General features: G+C 39.5%; 3 protein-coding genes and 1 long non-coding RNA gene across 4 annotated transcripts in view; 1 reads left to right on the top strand and 3 right to left on the bottom strand.

Moving 5' to 3' along the window:
• Window positions 1–725: 725 nt before the first annotated feature.
• Window positions 726–10,310, top strand: LOC103514504 (delta-1-pyrroline-5-carboxylate dehydrogenase, mitochondrial). Its single transcript, XM_026827459.1, has 13 exons — window positions 726–730; window positions 1,191–1,389; window positions 3,273–3,320; window positions 4,254–4,267; window positions 4,338–4,415; window positions 4,714–4,817; window positions 4,861–4,994; window positions 5,329–5,516; window positions 5,899–6,296; window positions 7,035–7,077; window positions 8,049–8,252; window positions 9,008–9,111; window positions 10,093–10,310. Exons 1-13 carry the CDS (start codon window positions 726–728, stop codon window positions 10,203–10,205), a joined length of 1,632 nt encoding a protein of 543 aa, XP_026683260.1. The 3' UTR covers window positions 10,206–10,310.
• The window catches only part of LOC103514503 (bestrophin-2-like), a 58,542-nt gene continuing 47,766 nt past the window's right edge, over window positions 10,134–20,909 (bottom strand). The window contains exons 10-11 of the mRNA XM_026827458.1: window positions 10,943–11,094; window positions 10,134–10,470 (exon numbers count right to left, since the gene is read on the bottom strand). Of these exons, the coding sequence (XP_026683259.1) occupies window positions 10,338–10,470; window positions 10,943–11,094 (285 nt within the window). The 3' untranslated portion in view covers window positions 10,134–10,337. The remainder of the gene's footprint in view (window positions 10,471–10,942; window positions 11,095–20,909) is intronic.
• LOC113469618 lies at window positions 11,139–11,637 on the bottom strand. Its single transcript, XR_003392978.1, has 2 exons — window positions 11,342–11,637; window positions 11,139–11,261 (listed from the first exon to the last, which is right to left on the bottom strand). It is a non-coding gene; the product is annotated as an uncharacterized LOC113469618 (long non-coding RNA).
• LOC113469616 lies at window positions 14,367–20,827 on the bottom strand. Its single transcript, XM_026827457.1, has 5 exons — window positions 20,688–20,827; window positions 19,663–20,155; window positions 19,123–19,510; window positions 18,948–19,033; window positions 14,367–14,951 (listed from the first exon to the last, which is right to left on the bottom strand). Exons 2-4 carry the CDS (start codon window positions 20,098–20,100, stop codon window positions 19,014–19,016), a joined length of 846 nt encoding a protein of 281 aa, XP_026683258.1. The 5' UTR covers window positions 20,101–20,155; window positions 20,688–20,827; the 3' UTR covers window positions 14,367–14,951; window positions 18,948–19,013.

Raw genomic sequence — 20,909 nt, 5'->3', positions numbered from 1 at the left:
AAGGATTTTGCGAAAATCTAAACCGATCCTGAGATATGATCAATTTTTGATCGCTAAAATTTCCATAAGAAATACACAGAGTGCAGAGACTGCGGGAGAGAAATGTTCCACTCTCGACCAACATTTTGAGTTTCGTTTATGTTTTTAGTTTGAGAACTATGCAGCTAATAGGGAGCGCGCAGCTACTTCAGGCAGTTGTCTTTTTCGTCCGCTAGGTAGCGCCAGTATGCAAGCACGCTTGCGGATGCGCAGAAACGTATGCGCACAAACACATTAATGTGTTGCCTGTGAGGGAGCTTTGCTCGGTTATCGCGAGATACAAGTTCGGCCATGCCTTTTCTACAAGTTTGGCCATGCCTCGGGATGAACTAGCGGGATTCCGGAGCGAAGCGACGGAATTCAGCTGGTACCATTATAAGAATGGTATCTCTGTGATCATTTTTATAACACATTGTAGAATATTAGAACTGTAGAGATGAAATATTTCCCCTGATGAAGGAACGGAGGAGTGGGGGTGTGGGGAGAGAGAGAGAGAGAGAGTTAAGAATGCTCGTACTTGTTACCTCATTGATTTGACCAATGATTAAAATAGCAACCTCCGTGGTATCACTAGGCTTGCACGCCGGAGGTTCAGGGTTCGAATAAACGTAGAGGAAACATGGAAAGTTTCCATGCATTACTTTATTGATCTTGACTCAAATGTCTACTCTAAATCTGAACTGATAATGGGGCAACGCGTTAAAAACCCCTTGGATTCTCTATCTTGTGCTTCCTTGATTCAGAATATTCTACTGGCATTGGCAGCGAGGAAGAAAAATCTGGGTACTTGACTATTTTTTTTTCTTTTTTTTTGCTGAATTCCCTTCAGAAATGAGTTTTTTTTTCAATAGGTTTGATAGAGGAAACTGTAACTGGTAAGGTCTTATCTTCCCGAAAGCGAAGAGAGAAAGAAGACAGGATAGGAGAAAGCCAATCGTTCCGAGAACGAACTTCATCTGTTTAGAATAAAGTCCGCCTCGGGCGGGAATCGAAGCATTACTTAAATAGTGCTTAATTGATAATTATAGTACTACTCACATAGGACTGAAAAGTCCCTTTACTCAGTAGGCAACTACTATTACTGTGGTCAAATTCTCAAGTTATATTGAGGATAAAATTCCATACCTCGGCTGGGATTGAACCCACGCCCCCTGTTTACCAGTCGAGCGTCTTGACCACTACACCACCTACTTAATACTTGATATTACCCCCTCAGCGTATCTCCCTGGCAGTAAAGAGCGGGAAGCTATCACCGCAGCACTGAAGCGAGTCGGTTCTACTGTGGAAGAAGTACCCATTGTTATCGGGAGTAAGGAGTACAAAACTGAGCATGTACAATATCAACCCATGGTAAGTTTGCATGTTCAATATCAACCCATGGTAAGTTTGCATGTTCAATATCAACCCATGGTAAGTTTACATGTTCAATATCAACCCATGGTAAGTTTGCATGTACAATATCAACCCATGGTAAGTTTGCATGTTCAGAAACGTATGCGCACAAACACATTAATGTGTTGCCTGCGAGGGAGCTTTGCTCGGGACATTTGATGTCACGTCATCGAGTACCGGAGCGTATGCCGTGACGTCAGAGTTCACGATTTACCATTATTTTTTAAATCGATTTATCTCGGGATCTAGAAGTCGTAGAAGAAAAAGGAAAATTCCATTGTTCCTTATTTTTTCTGCCCTTTGACTTAGAAACTTCACCCAAGTAAGCGCAACTTTTCTATTCTCTTCGATTTCAGGACGAGAAGACCTTAGCAGTTGTAGAGGAATGAGATAATTTTATTATCAAAGATATTCTTCATTCCTCTTTCTCTCTCTAAAAAAATAAAAAAAACTCACTTCGTTCGTTCAGAAAATTTCGTATCTTCAGGACGAGAAGACCTTAGCAGTTGTAGAGGAATGAGATAATTTTATTATCAAAGATATTCTTCATTCCTCTTTCTCTCTCTAAAAAAAAGAAAAAAAAAAACTCACTTCGTTCGTTCAGAAAATTTCGTATCTTGGCACGAAAAAGTGGGTGACTCTGAGATTTGTCTATCTGGCAACATCGCGTTTTATTGAAAGGAGGGGAAGGGATCGTGGAGATAGATAACTTCTCACTTATCAGTCGGACCCGCAGAAGCAGAAAGAAAACAGGAACGGCAGCCGATTTGGCTGAAAATTTGCTTTTGCGATGTTAATAATTTTAATTTTCTAGAACATCACTTCAACTTTTCTTTATTTCCCAATCATTTTCAGTGTAAATATCATCCCGCTCTGTGTAAATACTTTAATTTTCTATCAATATCTCTAGGACAAGATGTTTTCCTTCAGTCGCTCTGCTGTAACTTTGCCCAGGTTTGTACTCTTTCAAAATCAATCAATCGTCAGCTGTCGGTGTAATTTTGTAATTTCTTGACCCAATTTCTGTGTTATTACATGGGCAATGAATAATCAAACGATTGATGCCCGTATCACAGTGATAACGCTTATCATTTGATTAACTTGTATTGGATCATGAATAATTTCTTGAGGCAGATCAGAACTGTTGTTAGTTAATTTTAATTGAAATAATAATTGATAAGAATTAATGTGGGGGTGTGACTTGTCTGATGTAATTCAAATGATGTAGGTAGGTACTCCTTATCAAAACATTGCCTTTGAAAGGAAAGGAATTTATATTTGTATTAAGCACACCCAAATGCTTGTCACAAAATATTGTTCTCCAATTATTACACCTAGATTAGTTGGACTCAAAGCTTCAGATCCAAAGTTCAAGGCATTAATGACTGCACCACTTAGGTTGGTTGCCAGTGGGTTATAAACCTACTTATGCTCCTACTTATAAACCTACCAATTAATAATAATCCTACTTATGCTCATTTCCTTATCTAAGTAGGTATATTTTTGTCGTAATTGTCAAGTTTGGGTATCCATTATAGTGATAATGCTATTACTTGATTGTAGAAAGGTATTGTACAGGTTGATAAATAACAAGACAGCTAGACTGTGAATAATATGTGGGAAGTTGAGGTGTGAAAACCATATTTTAGTGTGGTAAAGCTATTGGACTACTCGGCCTACTCGTATATTGGTTGCCTGTAGTATAGCATACCCATCACGCAGTATGTCTCACGTACTGATATACCTACTCGCTGTATTAAATATTTATAACACTCGACATTGACACTGATGATGATAAAATATTCAACATTGATAATAATTCATGTTCTATTTGTTTTCAGCCCCACAACCACAAGAAAAAGATCGCCAAGTTTTACTATGCAACTCCTGTAAGTATTACTCTTTATAGTATCAATGATGAACCCTTATACTCCATTTTTTTTTTTCAAAGATGACACGAGACGGACGAGTGTGGTCTGTGTCGTAGCATGCCCATCCCGTTCCCGTAGTAATGCCGTAGTATGTCTCTCATCAGGTGGTTGGGAAGAGACACGATACTTCCGGTGTAGGTGCTGGGTCAACACGGGAACACCAGGATGTAACCCGTTGAAATATTTGCAATCCAAAAACGACTACAAATTTTTCGTCGATGCGATCTTGGGTATCGAACACGGGACGTTCTGCATGGCAAGCTAGTGCATTACCACTGGGTTAGCCGTGACGTCATGTTCTATCCTATAATTTATCAGGTGAGTTAGGCATTTTTTTTTTTTTTTTTTTTCATTTTCTATTACTACAGTTATAGCGAAGCTATTTCAAGTATTAGTATAGAGAAAGTATTGCAATCGGTCCAATATTTTTTTTTTTTTTTGTTATTATATATATATTCCTACCTTATTTATACTGTCGGCTAATACTAAAAAGTCTCATTATGAGAGTTTCATGTCACTGTATAACTGCTAAGGTTTTTAGTAACGGGGTTTTCGAGCTCCATTACCCGTCTTCTCACATGAACCACACCCAATCTAAGTTTGGCCGTGGAAAGGCAGCAGACACGCTATTGTCCCAGCCAACGCAACGTTACTTAACTGTAGTGAACACACTATAAACTTTTATTCATTCCACTTAAATCCTTTGATCTGACCTGCTTATTGCTGGTAGTGACTGTATTCTAGATACACCTTATCATCCTGCCTCGGTGGTGTAGTGGTCAAGATGCTCGCCGGGTAAACAGCAGGGCTTCATTTGATCCCAGCCGAGGCACGGAATTTTATCCTCATTTATTTGAGAATTTGACTTAATAATGGAGCTCTAAGGGTTAGGTGGTAGAGAATGCGTCCAGAATTAACCTCGCCTCTTGGTTACCTTCCACTCAGGAGTATATTATTATCATCTCTTACTTGCAGATTGAACGCATTCTTCGCTAAGGAGTTGACCAAGTATCAGCCAATCAGTGAAGATCCCAAGTCGACATTGAATTGTTTGTGAGATAGGAAAGGAAAGAGATAGGAATCTCACGGTGTTGGAAGGATTGGGGTTTAAACCCTTTGGACGCCCAGAAACAATATCTGGGCTCCTTCCATGTCCTTACAGATAATTCTCCTGGAGGAGCTCTTCCACCCAACCACTGATCTTTTCTTTTGCTGTGAGCCTTTTCAGATATTTTACTTGGTAGGTCTTAAAAAGTGCCCTAGACATTGTCAGTTCCTTATGTCCCTATGAAAAGAATTCCGTTGGTCTCTTGATTAACACGGAGGTATTGCATGATGATTTGTATTTCAGATGTCTGGATGACTTGAAGTATGCTGCCGGTAACTATTACATCAATGACAAGAGTACAGGATCTGTAGTGGGACAGCAGCCGTTTGGTGGGGGCCGTATGTCTGGTAAGTCCAATTGCTATGCTAACCTACATCTAGTGCTTCAAAGCACTGACTTTCTATTTGGAGGTACTGGCTTCGAATCTCGGCCGGGGCGAAGGTCTGGATGGGTTTGTAGCTGCGGTATCTCCGTTCAACTTCACAGCAATTGGAGGCAACTTGGCCTACACGCCTGCGCTGATGGTACGTATGTGTGTAGACACTGGGATTATGAAATTATTCTAGATTTCCTACGAATATGAAATTCTAGACGGTCATTGTCTTTTGAGGCAAAAACAATTTTCCCATACATATAACACTCAATGTTAAAAATATCCCTAGAAAAGCAGTACTAGCTAAAAGTGTCGACTTACAGGCCCCGGTTCTAGGTAAAAGTGTCGACTCTGGGCAGCTCATCAATAAATTATTGATTGTTTCTCTCTATATTTTAAGGTAGGTATAATTTACCAGAGAACATAATTCTCAGAGTGCAGTCATAGGGCATTAGTAAATTGTCTGCTATGTTTGTGTATTCCAGGGTTCTTCTGTGCTATGGAAGCCCTCAGACACCGCTCTCCTCTCTAACTACACCATCTACAAGATCATGATAGAAGCTGGAGTACCCCCTGGTGTTGTCAACTTCGTACCGGCTGACGGGCCGGTATTTGGAGATACCATTACAGCTTCCCCTTACCTGGCCGGTATTAACTTTACCGGATCTGTACCGTAAGTAAAATCATTCAGTAGAGTAAAATTATTAATCAATGTAGAACTAACCCAGAAAAAGAGCCGCTACGAAACCCCTGAAGACTCGATTGAGTTTGAAATGTATTGATGTTGAGGGTGAAAATGAGCCATCAAACACGTTCAACAAACCCTTGAGTTTGAGTCTCGGGAGAGACATGAACATTTGGGCCAATAATGAGTTCAGTCCGCGTAGTAGGTGGGTTAACTGAAGGTAGTAGTAGGCGGGTTAACCATCTCTCCATAGACCTTCTCTCATTTTCACAGGTTTGATTATTCAAGCGACTACGCTTCCAATATACGATGCGCCTAAAAGTTGCTCAACTTTTTTAATACGAATTGAATGTTTTTAATTTTTCATCAGCACGTTCAACCGGCTATGGCTGCAAGTAGGCAAGAACATCAATGTCTACAAGAACTTCCCCCGTCTGATTGGAGAGTGTGGAGGGAAGAATTTCCACTTTATCCACGCTTCGGCCAATGTAGAGTCCGTGGTCAATGGTACCATACGGTCTGCGTTTGAGTATTGTGGACAGAAGTGTTCCGCGTGTTCCAGAATGTACGTGCCAGAGTCTCTCTTCTGCTTCTGTTCCTGTTTTCTGCTTCTGTTCCTGTTTTCTGCTTCTGTTCCTGTTTTCTGCTTCTGTTCCTGTTTTCTGCTTCTGTTCCTGTTTTCTACTTCTGTTCCTGTTTTCTGCTTCTGTTCCTGTTTTCTGCTTCTGTTCCTGTTTTCTGCTTCTGTTCCTGTTTTCTGCTTCTGTGGTAATTCCGCGTGGTCGGTGTTTTACTGAAGTACCTAGGTACCTACAATTCCTACAAAGATAAAATTCTGTTGAAACTCAAACTCCATAAGTAAAAATAAATGTCAAAAAAACTAACAACTAACAACTCATTTCGTAGGTACGGCCTGATTACCTAGTTAGCTTGGAGGGTAGTGCGTCTGCCTTGTGAACGTTAGGTCGCGGGTTCGATTTCCGCCCGGGGCGGATTTTATCTTAAACGGATAGGGTTTCTCGGAACGGCTGGCTTTGACCTATCCTCTTCCCTTCCAACGTAACGCTGAAAAGTAAATGTACCTAACACTATTTCACTTCAATGGAGCAGTTGCAATTGGGTAAAATTCAATAATAAATGGTCGATTCTTATGTAAAAAGTAGGTAGTGAAAATCCAAATCTGAGGTCAAAACTTCGAAAAAATAACCGTTAAAGGTCGAAAATTCAATTTTCATTTTCCGATGTTCAATATCAACCCATGGTAAGTTTACATGTTCAATATCAACCCATGGTAAGTTTGCATGTTCAATATCAACCCATGGTAAGTTTGCATGTCCAATATCAACCCATGGTAAGTTTGCATGTACAATATCAACCCATGGTAAGTTTGCATGTTCAATATCAACCCATGGTAAGTTTGCATGTTCAATATCAACCCATGGTAAGTTTACATGTTCAATATCAACCCATGGTAAGTTTGCATATCCAATATCAACCCATGGTAAGTTTGCATGTCGGAAATCATAGGAGGAGGACAATACGATGAGAGGTAAGTGTAAAGATTTAATCCTTTCACCCCGACTTATTTTAGGAAGAATCTTTCAGTTCTTCTGATCAGCCATTATTATTTGGGCTATAAATGAGGACTACAAAGTTTTATGGCCTCCTAGGACTACTAAACAAAAATCGATCTCGAGACAAAACCAGACAAGTTTGCCAAGTAAATTTTACTAACGTCTTGGATCACAAAAGAAACATTTGAAAAACACTGAGAACGGAATTTTTTCGATAGGTCTGGGATGATATATCCCTTTTTAAACATGATGATTCTGTGGGACGCATTGGCCCTTTAGGGGTGAAAGGGTTAAAGAATCAAGTGATCTCGAGGATTTAGCTTTTATAGCTAGAAACACACTACGTCATGTGAGCTCATAGGGAGTCAGAAAGATGTGGTTCAAAGTTCTCCCACAGTATAGTAAGTGATTTCGTACTGGATAGCTACACTGCCCTCACTTCACGTGAGCTTAGCCACAACTTTCTGACTCCCCGTGAGCTCACATGACGTGACATTAGTGTTTTTCTACCTTCTCACGACGCAGCGATTTTTAGTTTGTCTGTATGTCTTTTGGTTTGTTTCACCATAACTCGCGAAGTTTTTGTCCGATTCAGCTGAAATTTTGTGAAAATGTTCAACACCGAAAGGACATTAGTTGTTCGGATTTCTTGTTCGATCGAACCTTCGGAGGGCCATTTTTTCTGAGTGAGTTGAACAGTTCACTGAACTGCTAATAGTTTTATAGCTCGAGCATCATGAGCACCTTGTCCTCTGGAAAGATGTTGAACGAAGTATTCTATTTATAAAAATAAAAAAAGATGATATTTATTGTCACATTAGACTGGACATTGGAAATTATACCTCTATAACATATCTATCAGCATTGGTGAAGACATATTGATAGATTGATGACATATCCATCGACTGTGAATGTAAAAGTTGGCCAATCTTCGTTCTCGTTACAGCTGTGGCTACTTCATTCAACCCACCATCGTACAAACCAAAGACCCCCTGGAGAAGATTATGACGGAGGAAATATTCGGACCTGTCTTGACTATCTTTGTATACCCGGACAAGGATTTGGACAAGACGCTGAAGATAGTGACTGACTCTACACCCTATGCTCTCACCGGGGCTGTGTTTGCTGAGGATGAATCATTCCAAAAGAGGTAATAATAATAATAGACTCTTCAGTGGAAGGCAACCACTAGGCGAGGTTAACGCCTCCTCTGATACTAAAAAAAAAAAAAAAAATTAAAAAAAAAAAAAAAAAATCCGTCTGCATCATATTGGTAGGTTGGTTGGTTTTAATTGGTTTCAAATGCTAGAAATTGACTATTAGGTCATTTTTCTTCTTGCATCCCAATACTTTCCGGAGATGTCTTGTGTATTTAGAAGGGCTGAGCACACTAAGAGATGGTCAGCATTCATTTCTGCTTGTTGAGGACACAGAGGCCATATAGGGGAATCCTTACATCCTATTCTCTGGAGATGTTGGGCAAGACAATAATGTCCGGCATCATATTTGTAAAAATGGCCATTTTCTGTACCACTAGTTAGTATTTTCACCTTCTTTTTTCGGGCTTCAAGTAAGTGGCAGGATTCTCCTTACTTACTTCCGTGTTTGTGAGATAGGAAAGGAAAGAGATAGGAATCTCACGGTGTTGGAAGGATTGGGGTTTAAACCCTTTGGACGCCCAGAAACAATACCTGAGCTCCTTCCATGTCCTTGCAGATAATTCTCCTGAAGGAGCTCTTCCACCCAAGCACTGATTTTTTCTTTTGCTGTGAGCCTTTTCAGATATTTTACTTGGTAGGCCTTAAAAAGTGCCCTAGACTTTTTCAGTTCCTTATGTCCCTATGAAAAGAATTCCGTTGCTCTCTTGATTAACACGGAGGTATTGCATGATGATTTGTATTTCAGATGTCTGGATGACTTGAAGTATGCTGCCGGTAACTATTACATCAATGACAAGAGTACAGGATCTGTAGTAGGACAGCAGCCGTTTGGTGGTGGCCGTATGTCTGGTAAGTCCAATAGCCAATAGCTATGCTAACCTACATCTAGTGGTTAAAAGCACTGACTTTCTATTTGGAGGTACTGGCTTCAAATCTCGGCCGGGGCGAAATTTTTGTAACTTTTCCGTTCTCGGATAGGCATGGATGTAAAAGAAGGTACCTAGGAGTAATGCGATAGCAGTTCCGTGGTACCTACAACTAGATAAATGTAGTTTTTCTTCTACAACTACTCGAAAACGGCTACTTGGTCTGTGGCGTATATCTCTTTGTAGAGCTATCAAATTTTGACTTGGCGCTCCAGCGCTCCCTAATGCACGAAGAAAATTTCAATTTCTTTCGCTTATTTACAGCTTCAAGTATGTTGGTGTGAGTATTTTCATTTGAGTTGAACAAGTCTCTTTTACCTGTAAAAAAAAGGAGAATAAAATGAAATATGTAAATAAATAGTAATGCGTTGCAAAATGAGGTTTGATTTCATTCTATTTCAACATAAATAGGATTCTATCTCTATGTAATTTTACCTGATGTTTTTCAATTTCTGACTCAGTTATATTGTGGGGGAAGACACTCACCTGACATTCATCAGGATATGGTTTCAACTCCCGTCAAAGTACAGAATTTTATCATCAACACTGTTTGAGAATTTCACCACAGTAATAGTAGTAGCCTACTGCTATGATAACTGGGTTGCAGTAACACTCGGATAGGCATGGATGTAAAAGAAGGTACCTAGGAGTAATGCGATAGCGGTTCCGTGGTACCTACAACTAGATAAATGTAGTTTTTATTCTACAACTACTCGAAAACAGCTACTTGGTCTGTGGCGTATAATATCTCTTTGTAGAGCTATCAAATTTTGACTTGGCGCTCCAGCGCTCCTTAATACACGAAGAAAAATTTAATTTCTTTCGCTTATTCTCTATTTACCACATGTATAAATAGCTCTTCCTACCATTTCTCTCGCGACTAACTCTCTGTCTCTCGTTCCAGGAACGAATGACAAGGCAGGAGGACCTCACTATGTATTGAGATGGGCCACACCTCAGTCTATCAAGGAAACGTTTGTTCCTCTGACCGAGTGGAAATATCCTTACATGGGTTAAGGAGACAACATCTGTGATACGAAAACCATCTATATCAAACGCCAAGTATATGATCCTTACTATGAACTATACTTGAAAGTATAAAATCCTTACACAAACTCTCTACTTACCTATACTTTTTTTTCTCTCTCTCTACAATGTTAGCTTGGCATTGTAACTTGGAATACCGTTTTGGGGGGAAATTTCAATATTTGTTGTATCATGGTCATCTTCATCTTCTTCTATGATCTCTGGTAGGAACATGGACTGCTGGTCCTCAGGAACCCTGGAGGACGACAAACATCATCAAATGAGTCGCCGTGGTAGGACTTCAAACTTCTTAAATTAAATAAATGTCTAGGGACAAGGACTCTGATTGTTATAGTTTCCCTCTGTAAATAACGTTTTTTTTTTAAAATTTAAATAATAATAAAAAAAAAAATAAATAAATGTCTTGAAAAATAAAAGAATCACCATCGTCCACCTCTATGGTTAAGTGAGTAGTTAAGAGCACTGACTCTCAGCACCGAGGTACTGGCTTTGAATCCCTGCCGGGCCGAAAATTTCTGATCAAAGTATTCGACGCCCACCATCGACAAAACATTGGTTCCTTCCTGGTGCTCTTGTGACCTAGTGCCTAATTGCCTAACTACCGACCTAATTTGTTTCTTCTCTCACATCTGATATAATACTACAGACAATGTTCGTTCGCATCAAACTCAGTTGTTTGATCTCTAAGCAAATACTCAGTTACTCACGTCATGTTGTGTACAGAGCCGCGGTAAGTTTTCTTCTTGTATCCTACAGCCGCTCCAGTATAGGGAAGTACCAGGTTAAACTCCTCGAAGTATTTGTCCTTCACTAGAGGGGGTGACTTTCGCATGAGAATGTCAACTCCTAGGTAGGAAACCTGGCAACATATCGGAGAAACATATAGGTCAAAATTTTTGGGGATTTTTTTTTTTTTTTTTTTTTTAGTACCGCAACATGTTACCACGAAGAGCATAAAAAATTGTCACTATGGCAACATTGCATTCCAAGTTACAAAGTTAAAACGATTGATGTGATTAGCTCACTCTATCCTAGGGATGGGAATCGAAACAAAAGTAAGTATGTATTTTTTAAAAAAAAAATCGATTTTATTTTCCCATCCCTACTCTATCCCAAACTGGGGTGTAATGTCACTGTATAACTGCTAAGGTTTTTAGTGACCGTAAAACCAAACAATCAGGTTCCTTAATACAATCGGTTTAGGCTCAGCTCCAAGATCGGCCCCTGCCATTAATAACTACAAGCACTATAAACTAGAACTAATTACGTAAGCTCATATATTATAACTTATTATTACGTATACGTATTTACGTAAATTGAGATCTCTCGTAGCGTTAGTTATAAAGCTTCTATTTTTCACTTAAATGATTGGGCATAAAGGTTTATAGATATTTTTTTTCGGTATTTGGAGATACCATTACAGCTTCCCCTTACCTGGCCGGTATTAACTTTACCGGATCTGTACCGTAAGTAAAATCATTCAGTAGTGTAAAATTATTAATGAATGTAGAACTAATCCAGAAAAAGAGCCGCTACGAAACCCCTGAAGACTCGATTGAGTTTGAAATGTATTGATGTTGAGGGTGAAAATAAGCCATCAAACACGTTCAACAAACCCTTGAGTTTGAGTCTCGGGAGAGACATGAACATTTGGGCCAATAATGAGTTCAGTCCGCATAGTAGGCGGGTTAACTGAAGGTAGTAGTAGGCGGGCTAACCATCTCTCCATAGACCTTCTCTCATTTTCATAGGTTTGATTATTCAAGCGACTACGCACCATTCATAGTCGCGCGACTACGCTTCCAATATACGATGCGCCTAAAAGTTGCTCAACTTTTTTTAATACGAATTGAATGTTTTTAATTTTTCATCAGCACGTTCAACCGGTAAGATCGGCCCCTGCCATTAATAACTACAAGCACTATAAACTAGAACTAATTACGTAAGCTCATATATTATAACTTATTATTACGTATGCGTATTTACGTAAATTGAGATCTCTCGTAGCGTTAGTTATGAAGCTTCTATTTTCCACTTAGATGATTGGGCATAAAGGTTTATAGATAATTTTTTCTGTATATGTTCAATCAATGGTATTACTTTGTTTAAGGTTAGCTGGAATTATTGCTTGAATTATTTTTGTTTAAAATTTGGGACGTGATGGTTTAAAGTAGATTTGGTTTTTATATTTCTACTCCTGATACAGTCTTGTGTACTTGCTAACACATTGGACTGCAGTTTGAACTCCAGAAGTGATTATTGCTTGAATTATTTTTGTTTAAAATTTGGGACGTGATGGTTTAAAGTAGATTTGGTTTTTATATTTCTACTCCTGATACAGTCTCGGTTGTGTACTTGCTAACACATTGGACTGCAGTTTGAACTCCAGAAGTGGCTTTATTGAGGTAGAGGAAGTTACGAACTCCTTTTATTTTTATTGCTGATTAGAGTAGATTATTTTGGTTTTGCATCTACGTTTTTTATAGCAATACTAAATGTTGTAGATTTTTTTCAAAGCATTCGCATAAAAAAATCATTTTTGTTCGCGGTATTTTCAATATATGAATTGACTACATGTTTAATGTCTTTTTCCTCCTACATCATATGTAAATAATAATCTATTTGTTAGAATCCTAAACGTTTATCTTTTCGACATCTTTTTTTAATTTTAAATTTCAAATCGGTTCTTTAGCATTAGATTTCTAGTGTTCTCCTAACTGTAGTTTGTATTACTCTTAACTGTTAGACCTAAAATTTCGAAAACTATTTTGTTGACAATAATTTCTTTTCCTTTTCTTTGAATTCCTAAATCAGGAGTCTGTCTCCCTTCCATTTTTCAACTTTCACATGCAAACTCAGGACTTTCTATTACCAACTGTTGGTAGACCGCGTCATTTTCAAATTCTTTCTCGAGAGTGGGTGATGGCTTTTCCTAGATTTGTTTTGTTTATTTTCATCAGTATTATCTTTATTATTTGTTAATTTGTTTCTGTTGTCCTTTCTACACCTATTTCCTTTCAAGTTCTATTTCTTTTCACGTCTTCTATTTTACTGTATGGACTTCGGTTCTGGAGGTTGGTGGTTCGAATTGAAATCATGAGAAGAATGTTGATAACATGATAACGAATATCGACAACGACATCTCCCTATATCGACAACGAAAATAGTCACCCTCTGTATGTAGGTCCACTTCCACAAATTAATCCAATTTTTTTTCAATCCTTTCTTTCAGATCTAAAAAAGTAAATACATTTTAAAGATAAACAAATAAAAAATACCTATATTGTGTTAAACTATTCCAATACTGACGTGTTTTGCCGTATTATCTTTTTGCTTCATTTTCAGCTTTTTCTCCTTCTTCTTCGCTTTTCCCGTGTTCAAACGGGGTTAGGGGTTTTTGCCATCCTCAATCAGTCCTAGGGTAATTGCTTTGGGCTGACATTTGAACTTTAAAGGTGAGGAAAAACAAATTGATTGTATAAAATAGAATAGGTAGATGTATTATTTACAAATCTAATGACAAATAATTTGAATAAGTCTATTTAGGTAACATCAGTGAAACAATGTATCGTACAAATACTAAAAAAATGTTTTTAATAAAAATGGTACAACATTTGAAGACAAATATCATTTCAAAGTAAAAGTGAAACTATGAGTTAACCTTAACCGTAATATAAAAAACAAAAAGGCACTCATTTCCCTGTATCATGACAAAACATGCTTCTACTCTAGGGCAGATGTGAAAAACGTGCAAAATGGAATAACAGAGAGTGTGGACCCCCGGGTTTATCGGCCTATAAAAAAAAAAAAAAAAAAAAAAAAAAAAAAAAAAAAAACAAAGACCAGTTCCCTTTGAAATTGATTTCTTTCCTACGAAATCCCGTCTGAGAGGCGGTCAATGCCATATAGGTGTGAATTAAGTGACAGTAAAAGTGGAGAGAGGATAGACTTACCTTCATGTGTCGATCAATCAACCAGTTCAATTCAAAGTCCTCATCATCATCACCGAATGGGTTAATGAGTTGTTCTGCAACCTGGAGAAAACGGAAATATCTGGGCATTATGTTTTTCCTTGGCGAAAGGCAAACTTACAGACACTACAACTACAACTTAGAACTCATTACAAACATAGGTACATGGTACACTAATATATCTTAGCAGAATATACACACGTTTAATGGAATGAACGACAAGTTTGAAATGCAAGAAGAAAATGGAGATGTGGAATGAACACTACATTACACCACGGATGAATGGAATGAACACTACATTACACCATGGATGAATGGAGTGAACACTATATTACACCATGGATGAATGGAGTGAACACTATATTACACCGTGGATAAATGGAATGAACACTACATTACACCATGGATGAATGGAGTGAACACTATATTACACCATGGATGAATGGAATGAACACTACATTACACCACGGATGAATGGAATGAACATTACATTACACCATGGATGAATGGAATGAACACTACATTACACCACGGATGAATGGAATGAACACTACATTACACCATGGATGCATGGAATGAACACTACATTACACCACGGATGAATGGAATGAACACTACATTACACCACGGATGCATGGAATGAACACTATATTACACCGTGGATAAATGGAATGAACACTACATTACACCATGGATGAATGGAATGAACACTACATTACACCATGGATGAATGGAATGAACACTATATTACACCACTCACACCCCCCTGGTTCCTATTCAACACAGGTAGCGAGGACCACGTGACCCCCTCCCCCTCATAGCAGCTATTGACATGCCCCTCCTCTTCCTCTACTATCTTATAGCTCTCCCTACACGACTGGGGAGCCAAGGGTCGCAGGTTCAAACTCTCTTCACTTGCTTTGTTTACATCGGGCAGACTCGCCACAGGTCCTGATCCTGATTTGTACAGACTAGAACTACTATCCCTACTGGTTAGTTTCTTATGTTTCATCAGGTCCTGTACTTCCTCAGTAGTGTAATAGTTCTCCTGAGAGCAAGGTGGCTTGTAGATTGTGAATATCTTCTCATTCAGTTGTGCAAGCTTGTCGTTACTCCTGCTTATCTTCTCACTACTCGCTGTCAGATCCAAGTCAGATATAGAATCCTCTAGCATTGGTTTCCAGCGGACACCCTTGTATTGTACACCCGAGTTTCTTCTCCTCAGCATGGAGGGAGATATCCTTGTGTTACTCCGCACAATGGTCCGTCGTGGACTATCAATATGAAGATCAGATGTAGTAAGCTCTCCTGCCTGGGCTAGAGGGGAAGGCGATTTCAACTTCTTGAGAACATCCCCATCACTACATCTCTTGATCAACTTCTTATCTGTCATTACGTACGAGGCATGCTTGGCTAGCAGGATCTTCTTGAACATATCTGACTCTAGTTTATTCTGTTCATCTTTCTCTACAGTAGAGGCATTACTATTGGAATTACTACTAGCTAGAGTAACAGTAGAGTCATCACGAGGGTTGTTCATCCCCACCATAATCTCATCCATCTCACTAGAGTCTTGTAGTATCCTAGGCGATGTGTCTCCTTTCCCTTCACCATTACTAGAATAAGAAGTAAGAAGTAGAAGTCAGTTTAAGATAAGAATGTTCAAGGGTGACAAATGAATCTAATGGATCACTGACGTTAAGCAACGTTACGTGTGGTTCGTATATGGATGGGTATTGAGTAATCAACTAATCATCGACATCGGGTAATCACATGATGCTGGGTGAGGTTAATGTAAGTAGGCGGTAGGCGGATAGCTGGTCACCGAATGGAAGGTAAAGCTCATTAGCAAGGTCACTAAAGACCTTAGGAGCTATACTCGTAAATGACATACATGTGTCTTGGGCTGAGCACACTAAGAGATGGTCAGCATTCATTTCTGCTTGTTGAGGACACAGAGGCCATATAGGGGAATCCTTACATCCTATTCTGTGGAGATGTTGGGCAAGACAATGATGTCCGGCATCATATTTGTAAAAATGGCCATTTTCTGTACCACTAGTTAGTATTGTCACCTTCTTTTTTCGGGCTTCAAGTAAGTGGCAGGATTCTCCTTAATTTTCTGCTAAAAGCCCTCGAACGTAAATCAAGCTTATATTATGCTGATATCACTATTAGGCAGTCTGACAGACCTGGGTCTCAAGCATTTTCCACCCCACACGTTAAGACGGTCTGACAGACCTTTTGAGACTATTGAGTGATGTCCCCTTGCTTATTTACATTTAAATCAAATGAGGTTTCTAGTTTCACTCATTAGCAAATAGGTTGACACTAACTGAAAGACCGAGGACACAAGTGTTGACCTCGCAATAACTAGGTGATAAGAAGAAGGAGAAGTAGAACTAAGTGATAATATAATAAAACATACATACATGGAATAGAATAATAACAAGAAGTGGTAATGTAAAAAAAGGCCAAGTTCCTATCCAAAAATCTCGTCCTATAAAAGTGGTGAGATCAGAAAAAAAAAAAATAAAAAATAAAAAATAAAAAAAAATAGGTTTGATAGAGGAAACTGTAACTGGTAAGGTCTTATCTTCCCGAAAGCGAAGAGAGAAAGAAGACAGGACGGGAGAAATCCAATCGTTCCGAGAACGAACTTCATCTGTTTAGAATAAAGTCCGCCTCGGGTGGGAATCGAAGCATTACTTAAATAGTGCTTAATTAATAATTATAGTACCTACTACTCACATAGGACTGAAAAGTCCCTTTACTCAGTAGGCAACTACTATTACTGTGGTCAAATTCTCAAGTTATAATAAGGATAAAATTCCATACCTCGGCTGGGATTGAACCCACGCCCCCCTGTTTACCAGGCGAGCGTCTTGACCACTACACCACCTACTTAATACTTGATATTATCCCCCTCAGCGTATCTCCCTGGCAGTAAAGAGCGGGAAGCTATCACCGCAGCATAAAAAAAAAATATATAATAATAATTAAAAAATGTACTTTGGAAGCCATTTTCCATATTCAAGGCACATTCTTTTACATTCTTGCCTATCCAAGAACGGAACAGTTCGGTCAGAACTCCGTCAGAATTTCCGCGCTGACCGCCGGGATTCGAACACAGCACCTCCAGGATGAGAGTCAGTGCTCTTGAACACTCAGCTATAGAGGTGGGTACTGCTAGTCTAGGAAAATTGAACTTTTGCTTTGGACAAATTAAAAGTTTCTCTTCTTCCTACTAAAATCCCCTGTACTTTGATTCCCAAATGAAATGATTCAATACATCTATTTACCTATTTATTTCACAAATATACAAAGGTCCTTTATGAATCAATGCTACTTTAAGACTGGTATAGGCTGTGTCGTGATATGCCCATCCCGTATGTCCCCCTTTAGATAGGCGAGAAACACACTATTGGCCAATAGTGTGTTTTGTTAAAAATTTCTTGTCGATGGTGGGCATCGGACCCAGGACCTTTTGCATGGCAAGTGCGTTACCACTAAACGTGTTTCCTACTTGTTTCTTCAGATCAAGGAAGGCCTCCTAGCTACTCGAGACAAACTCTTTGCATGTCCAATATCAACCCATGGTAAGTTTGCATGTCCAATATCAACCCATGGTAAGTTTGCATGTTAGACAAACTGAAGATAGGAGATGTAGAATATACCGACTCATTCGCTGGTGCAGTTATTGACAAGAAAGCATTTGACAGAATCACCGGCTATATTAAACATGCCAAGTCTTCACCCAACTTGGAAATCATAGGAGGAGGACAATACGATGAGAGGTAAGTGTAAAGATTTAATCCTTTCACCCCGACTTATTTTAGGAAGAATCTTTCAATTTTTCTGATCAGCCATTATTATTTGGGCTATAAATGAGGACTACAAAGTTTTATGGCCTCCTAGGACTACTGAACAAAAATCGATCTGGAGACAAAACCAGACAAGTTTGCCAAGTGAATTTTACTAACGTCTTAGATCGCAAAAGAAACATTTGAAAAACACTGAGAACGGAATTTTTTCGATAGGTCTGGGATGATATATCCCATTTTAAACATGATGATTCTGTGGGACGCATTGTCCCTTTAGGGGTGAAAGGGTTAAAGAATCAAGTGATCTCGAGGATTTAGCTTTTATAGCTAGAAACACACTACGTCACTTGAGCTCATAGGGAGTCAGAAAGATGTGGTTCAAAGTTCTCCCACAGTATAGTAAGTGATTTCGTACTGGATAGCTACACTGCCCTCACTTCACGTAAGCTTAGCCACAACTTTCTGACTCCCCGTGAGCTCACATGACGTGACATTAGTGTTTTTCTACATTCTCACGACGCAGCGATTTTTAGTTTGTCTGTATGTCTTTTGGTTTGTTTCACCCTAACTCGTGAAGTTTTTGTCCGATTCAGCTGAAATTTTGTGAAAATGTTCAACACCGAAAGAACATTAGTTGTTCGGATTTTTTGTTCGATCGAACCTTCGGAAGGCCATTTTTTCTGAGTGAGTTGAACAGTTCACTGAACTGCTAACAGTTATAGCTCGAGCATCATGAGCACCTTGTCCTCTGGAAAGATGTTGGACGAAGTATTTTATTTATAAAAATAAAAAAAAGATGATATTTATTGTCATATTTGACTGAACATTGGAAATTATACCTCTATAACATATCTATCAGCATTGATGAAGACATATTGATAGATTGATGAATCTTTTCTTGAGAAATTGAAACACTACATTACACCACGGATGAATGGAATGAACACTACATTACACCATGGATGAATGGAATGAACACTACATTACACCATGGATGAGTCATGTACTTCCCCATTCTCCTGACTCACACCCCCCTGGTTCCTATTCAACACAGGTAGCGAGGACCACGTGACCCCCTCCCCCATGAGTCATGTACCTCCCCATTCTCCTGACTCACACCCCCCTGGTTCCTATTCAACACAGGTAGCGAGGACCACGTGACCCCCTCCCCTTCATAGCAGCTATTGACATGCCCCTCCTCTTCCTCTACTATCTTATAGCTCTCCCTACACGACTGGGGAGCCAAGGGTCGCAGGTTCAAACTCTCTTCACTTGCTTTGTTTACATCGGGCAGACTCGCCACAGGTCCTGATCCTGATTTGTACAGACTAGAACTACTATCCCTACTGGTTAGTTTCTTATGTTTCATCAGGTCCTGTACTTCCTCAGTAGTGTAATAGTTCTCCTGAGAGCAAGGTGGCTTGTAGATTGTGAATATCTTCTCATTCAGTTGTGCAAGCTTGTCGTTACTCCTGCTTATCTTCTCACTACTCGCTGTCAGATCCAAGTCAGATATAGAATCCTCTAGCATTGGTTTCCAGCGGACACCCTTGTATTGTACACCCGAGTTTCTTCTCCTCAGCATGGAGGGAGATATCCTTGTGTTACTCCGCACAATGGTCCGTTGCTTATCTTCTCACTACTCGCTGTCAGATCCAAGTCAGATATAGAATCCTCTAGCATTGGTTTCCAGCGGACACCCTTGTATTGTACCCCCGAATTTCTTCTCCTCAGCATGGAGGGAGATATCCTTGTGTTACTTCGCACAATGGTCCGGCGTGGACTATCAATATGAAGATCAGATGTAGTAAGCTCTCCTGCCTGGGCTAGAGGGGAAGGCGATTTCAACTTCTTGAGAACATCCCCATCACTACATCTCTTGATCAACTTCTTATCTGTCATTACGTACGAGGCATGCTTGGCTAGCAGGATCTTCTTGAACATATCTGACTCTAGTTTATTCTGTTCATCTTTCTCTACAGTAGAGGCATTACTATTGGAATTACTACTAGCTAGAGTAACAGTAGAGTCATCACGAGGGTTGTTCATCCCCACCATAATCTCATCCATCTCACTAGAGTCTTGTAGTATCCTAGGCGATGTGTCTCCTTTCCCTTCACCATTACTAGAATAAGAAGTAAGAAGTAGAAGTCAGTTTAAGATAAGAATGTTCAAGGGTGACAAATGAATCTAATGGATCACTGACGTTAAGCAACGTTACGTGTGGTTCGTATATGGATGGGTATTGAGTAATCAACTAATCATCGACATCGGGTAATCACATGATGCTGGGTGAGGTTAATGTAAGTAGGCGGTAGGCGGATAGCTGGTCACCGAATGGAAGGTAAAGCTCATTAGCAAGGTCACTAAAGACCTTAGGAGCTATACTCGTAAATGACATACATGTGTCTTTTTTATGGCGTTAAATGATTTTCTGCTAAAAGCCCTCGAACGTAAATCAAGCTTATATTATGCTGATATCACTATTAGGCAGTCTGACAGACCTGGGTCTCAAGCATTTTCCACCCCACACGTTAAGACGGTCTGACAGACCTTGGTCTGTGAAACCGCGGTCTCTCAGATAATCTGAACGTGAGTGGCAGGCAATAGGTATTATCTGTACGCAGTCAAACCACATTAGTCTTACCGCCAAATACCTGCAGGCTGCATAGGCAAGGATCTGCTGCAGTGGCCACACAATCCATCATCCGATGTATTCTCAGCACCACACTGAACACAATGCATGGTGGTTAATGAGGACTTGGGTGTTACTTTGACCCTGGCACTATCATGGTCATCTTCATCTTCTTCTATGATCTCTGGTAGGAACATGGACTGCTGGTCCTCAGGAACCCTGGAGGACGACAAACATCAACAAA

This window comes from Diaphorina citri, unplaced genomic scaffold (assembly GCF_000475195.1).
Source record: "Diaphorina citri unplaced genomic scaffold, Diaci psyllid genome assembly version 1.1 scaffold1157, whole genome shotgun sequence".
In the NCBI taxonomy this organism is placed as follows: domain Eukaryota; kingdom Metazoa; phylum Arthropoda; class Insecta; order Hemiptera; family Psyllidae; genus Diaphorina; species Diaphorina citri.
Note: the sequence above shows the minus strand (reverse complement) of the source record. Positions and strands in the feature narration are given on the sequence as shown.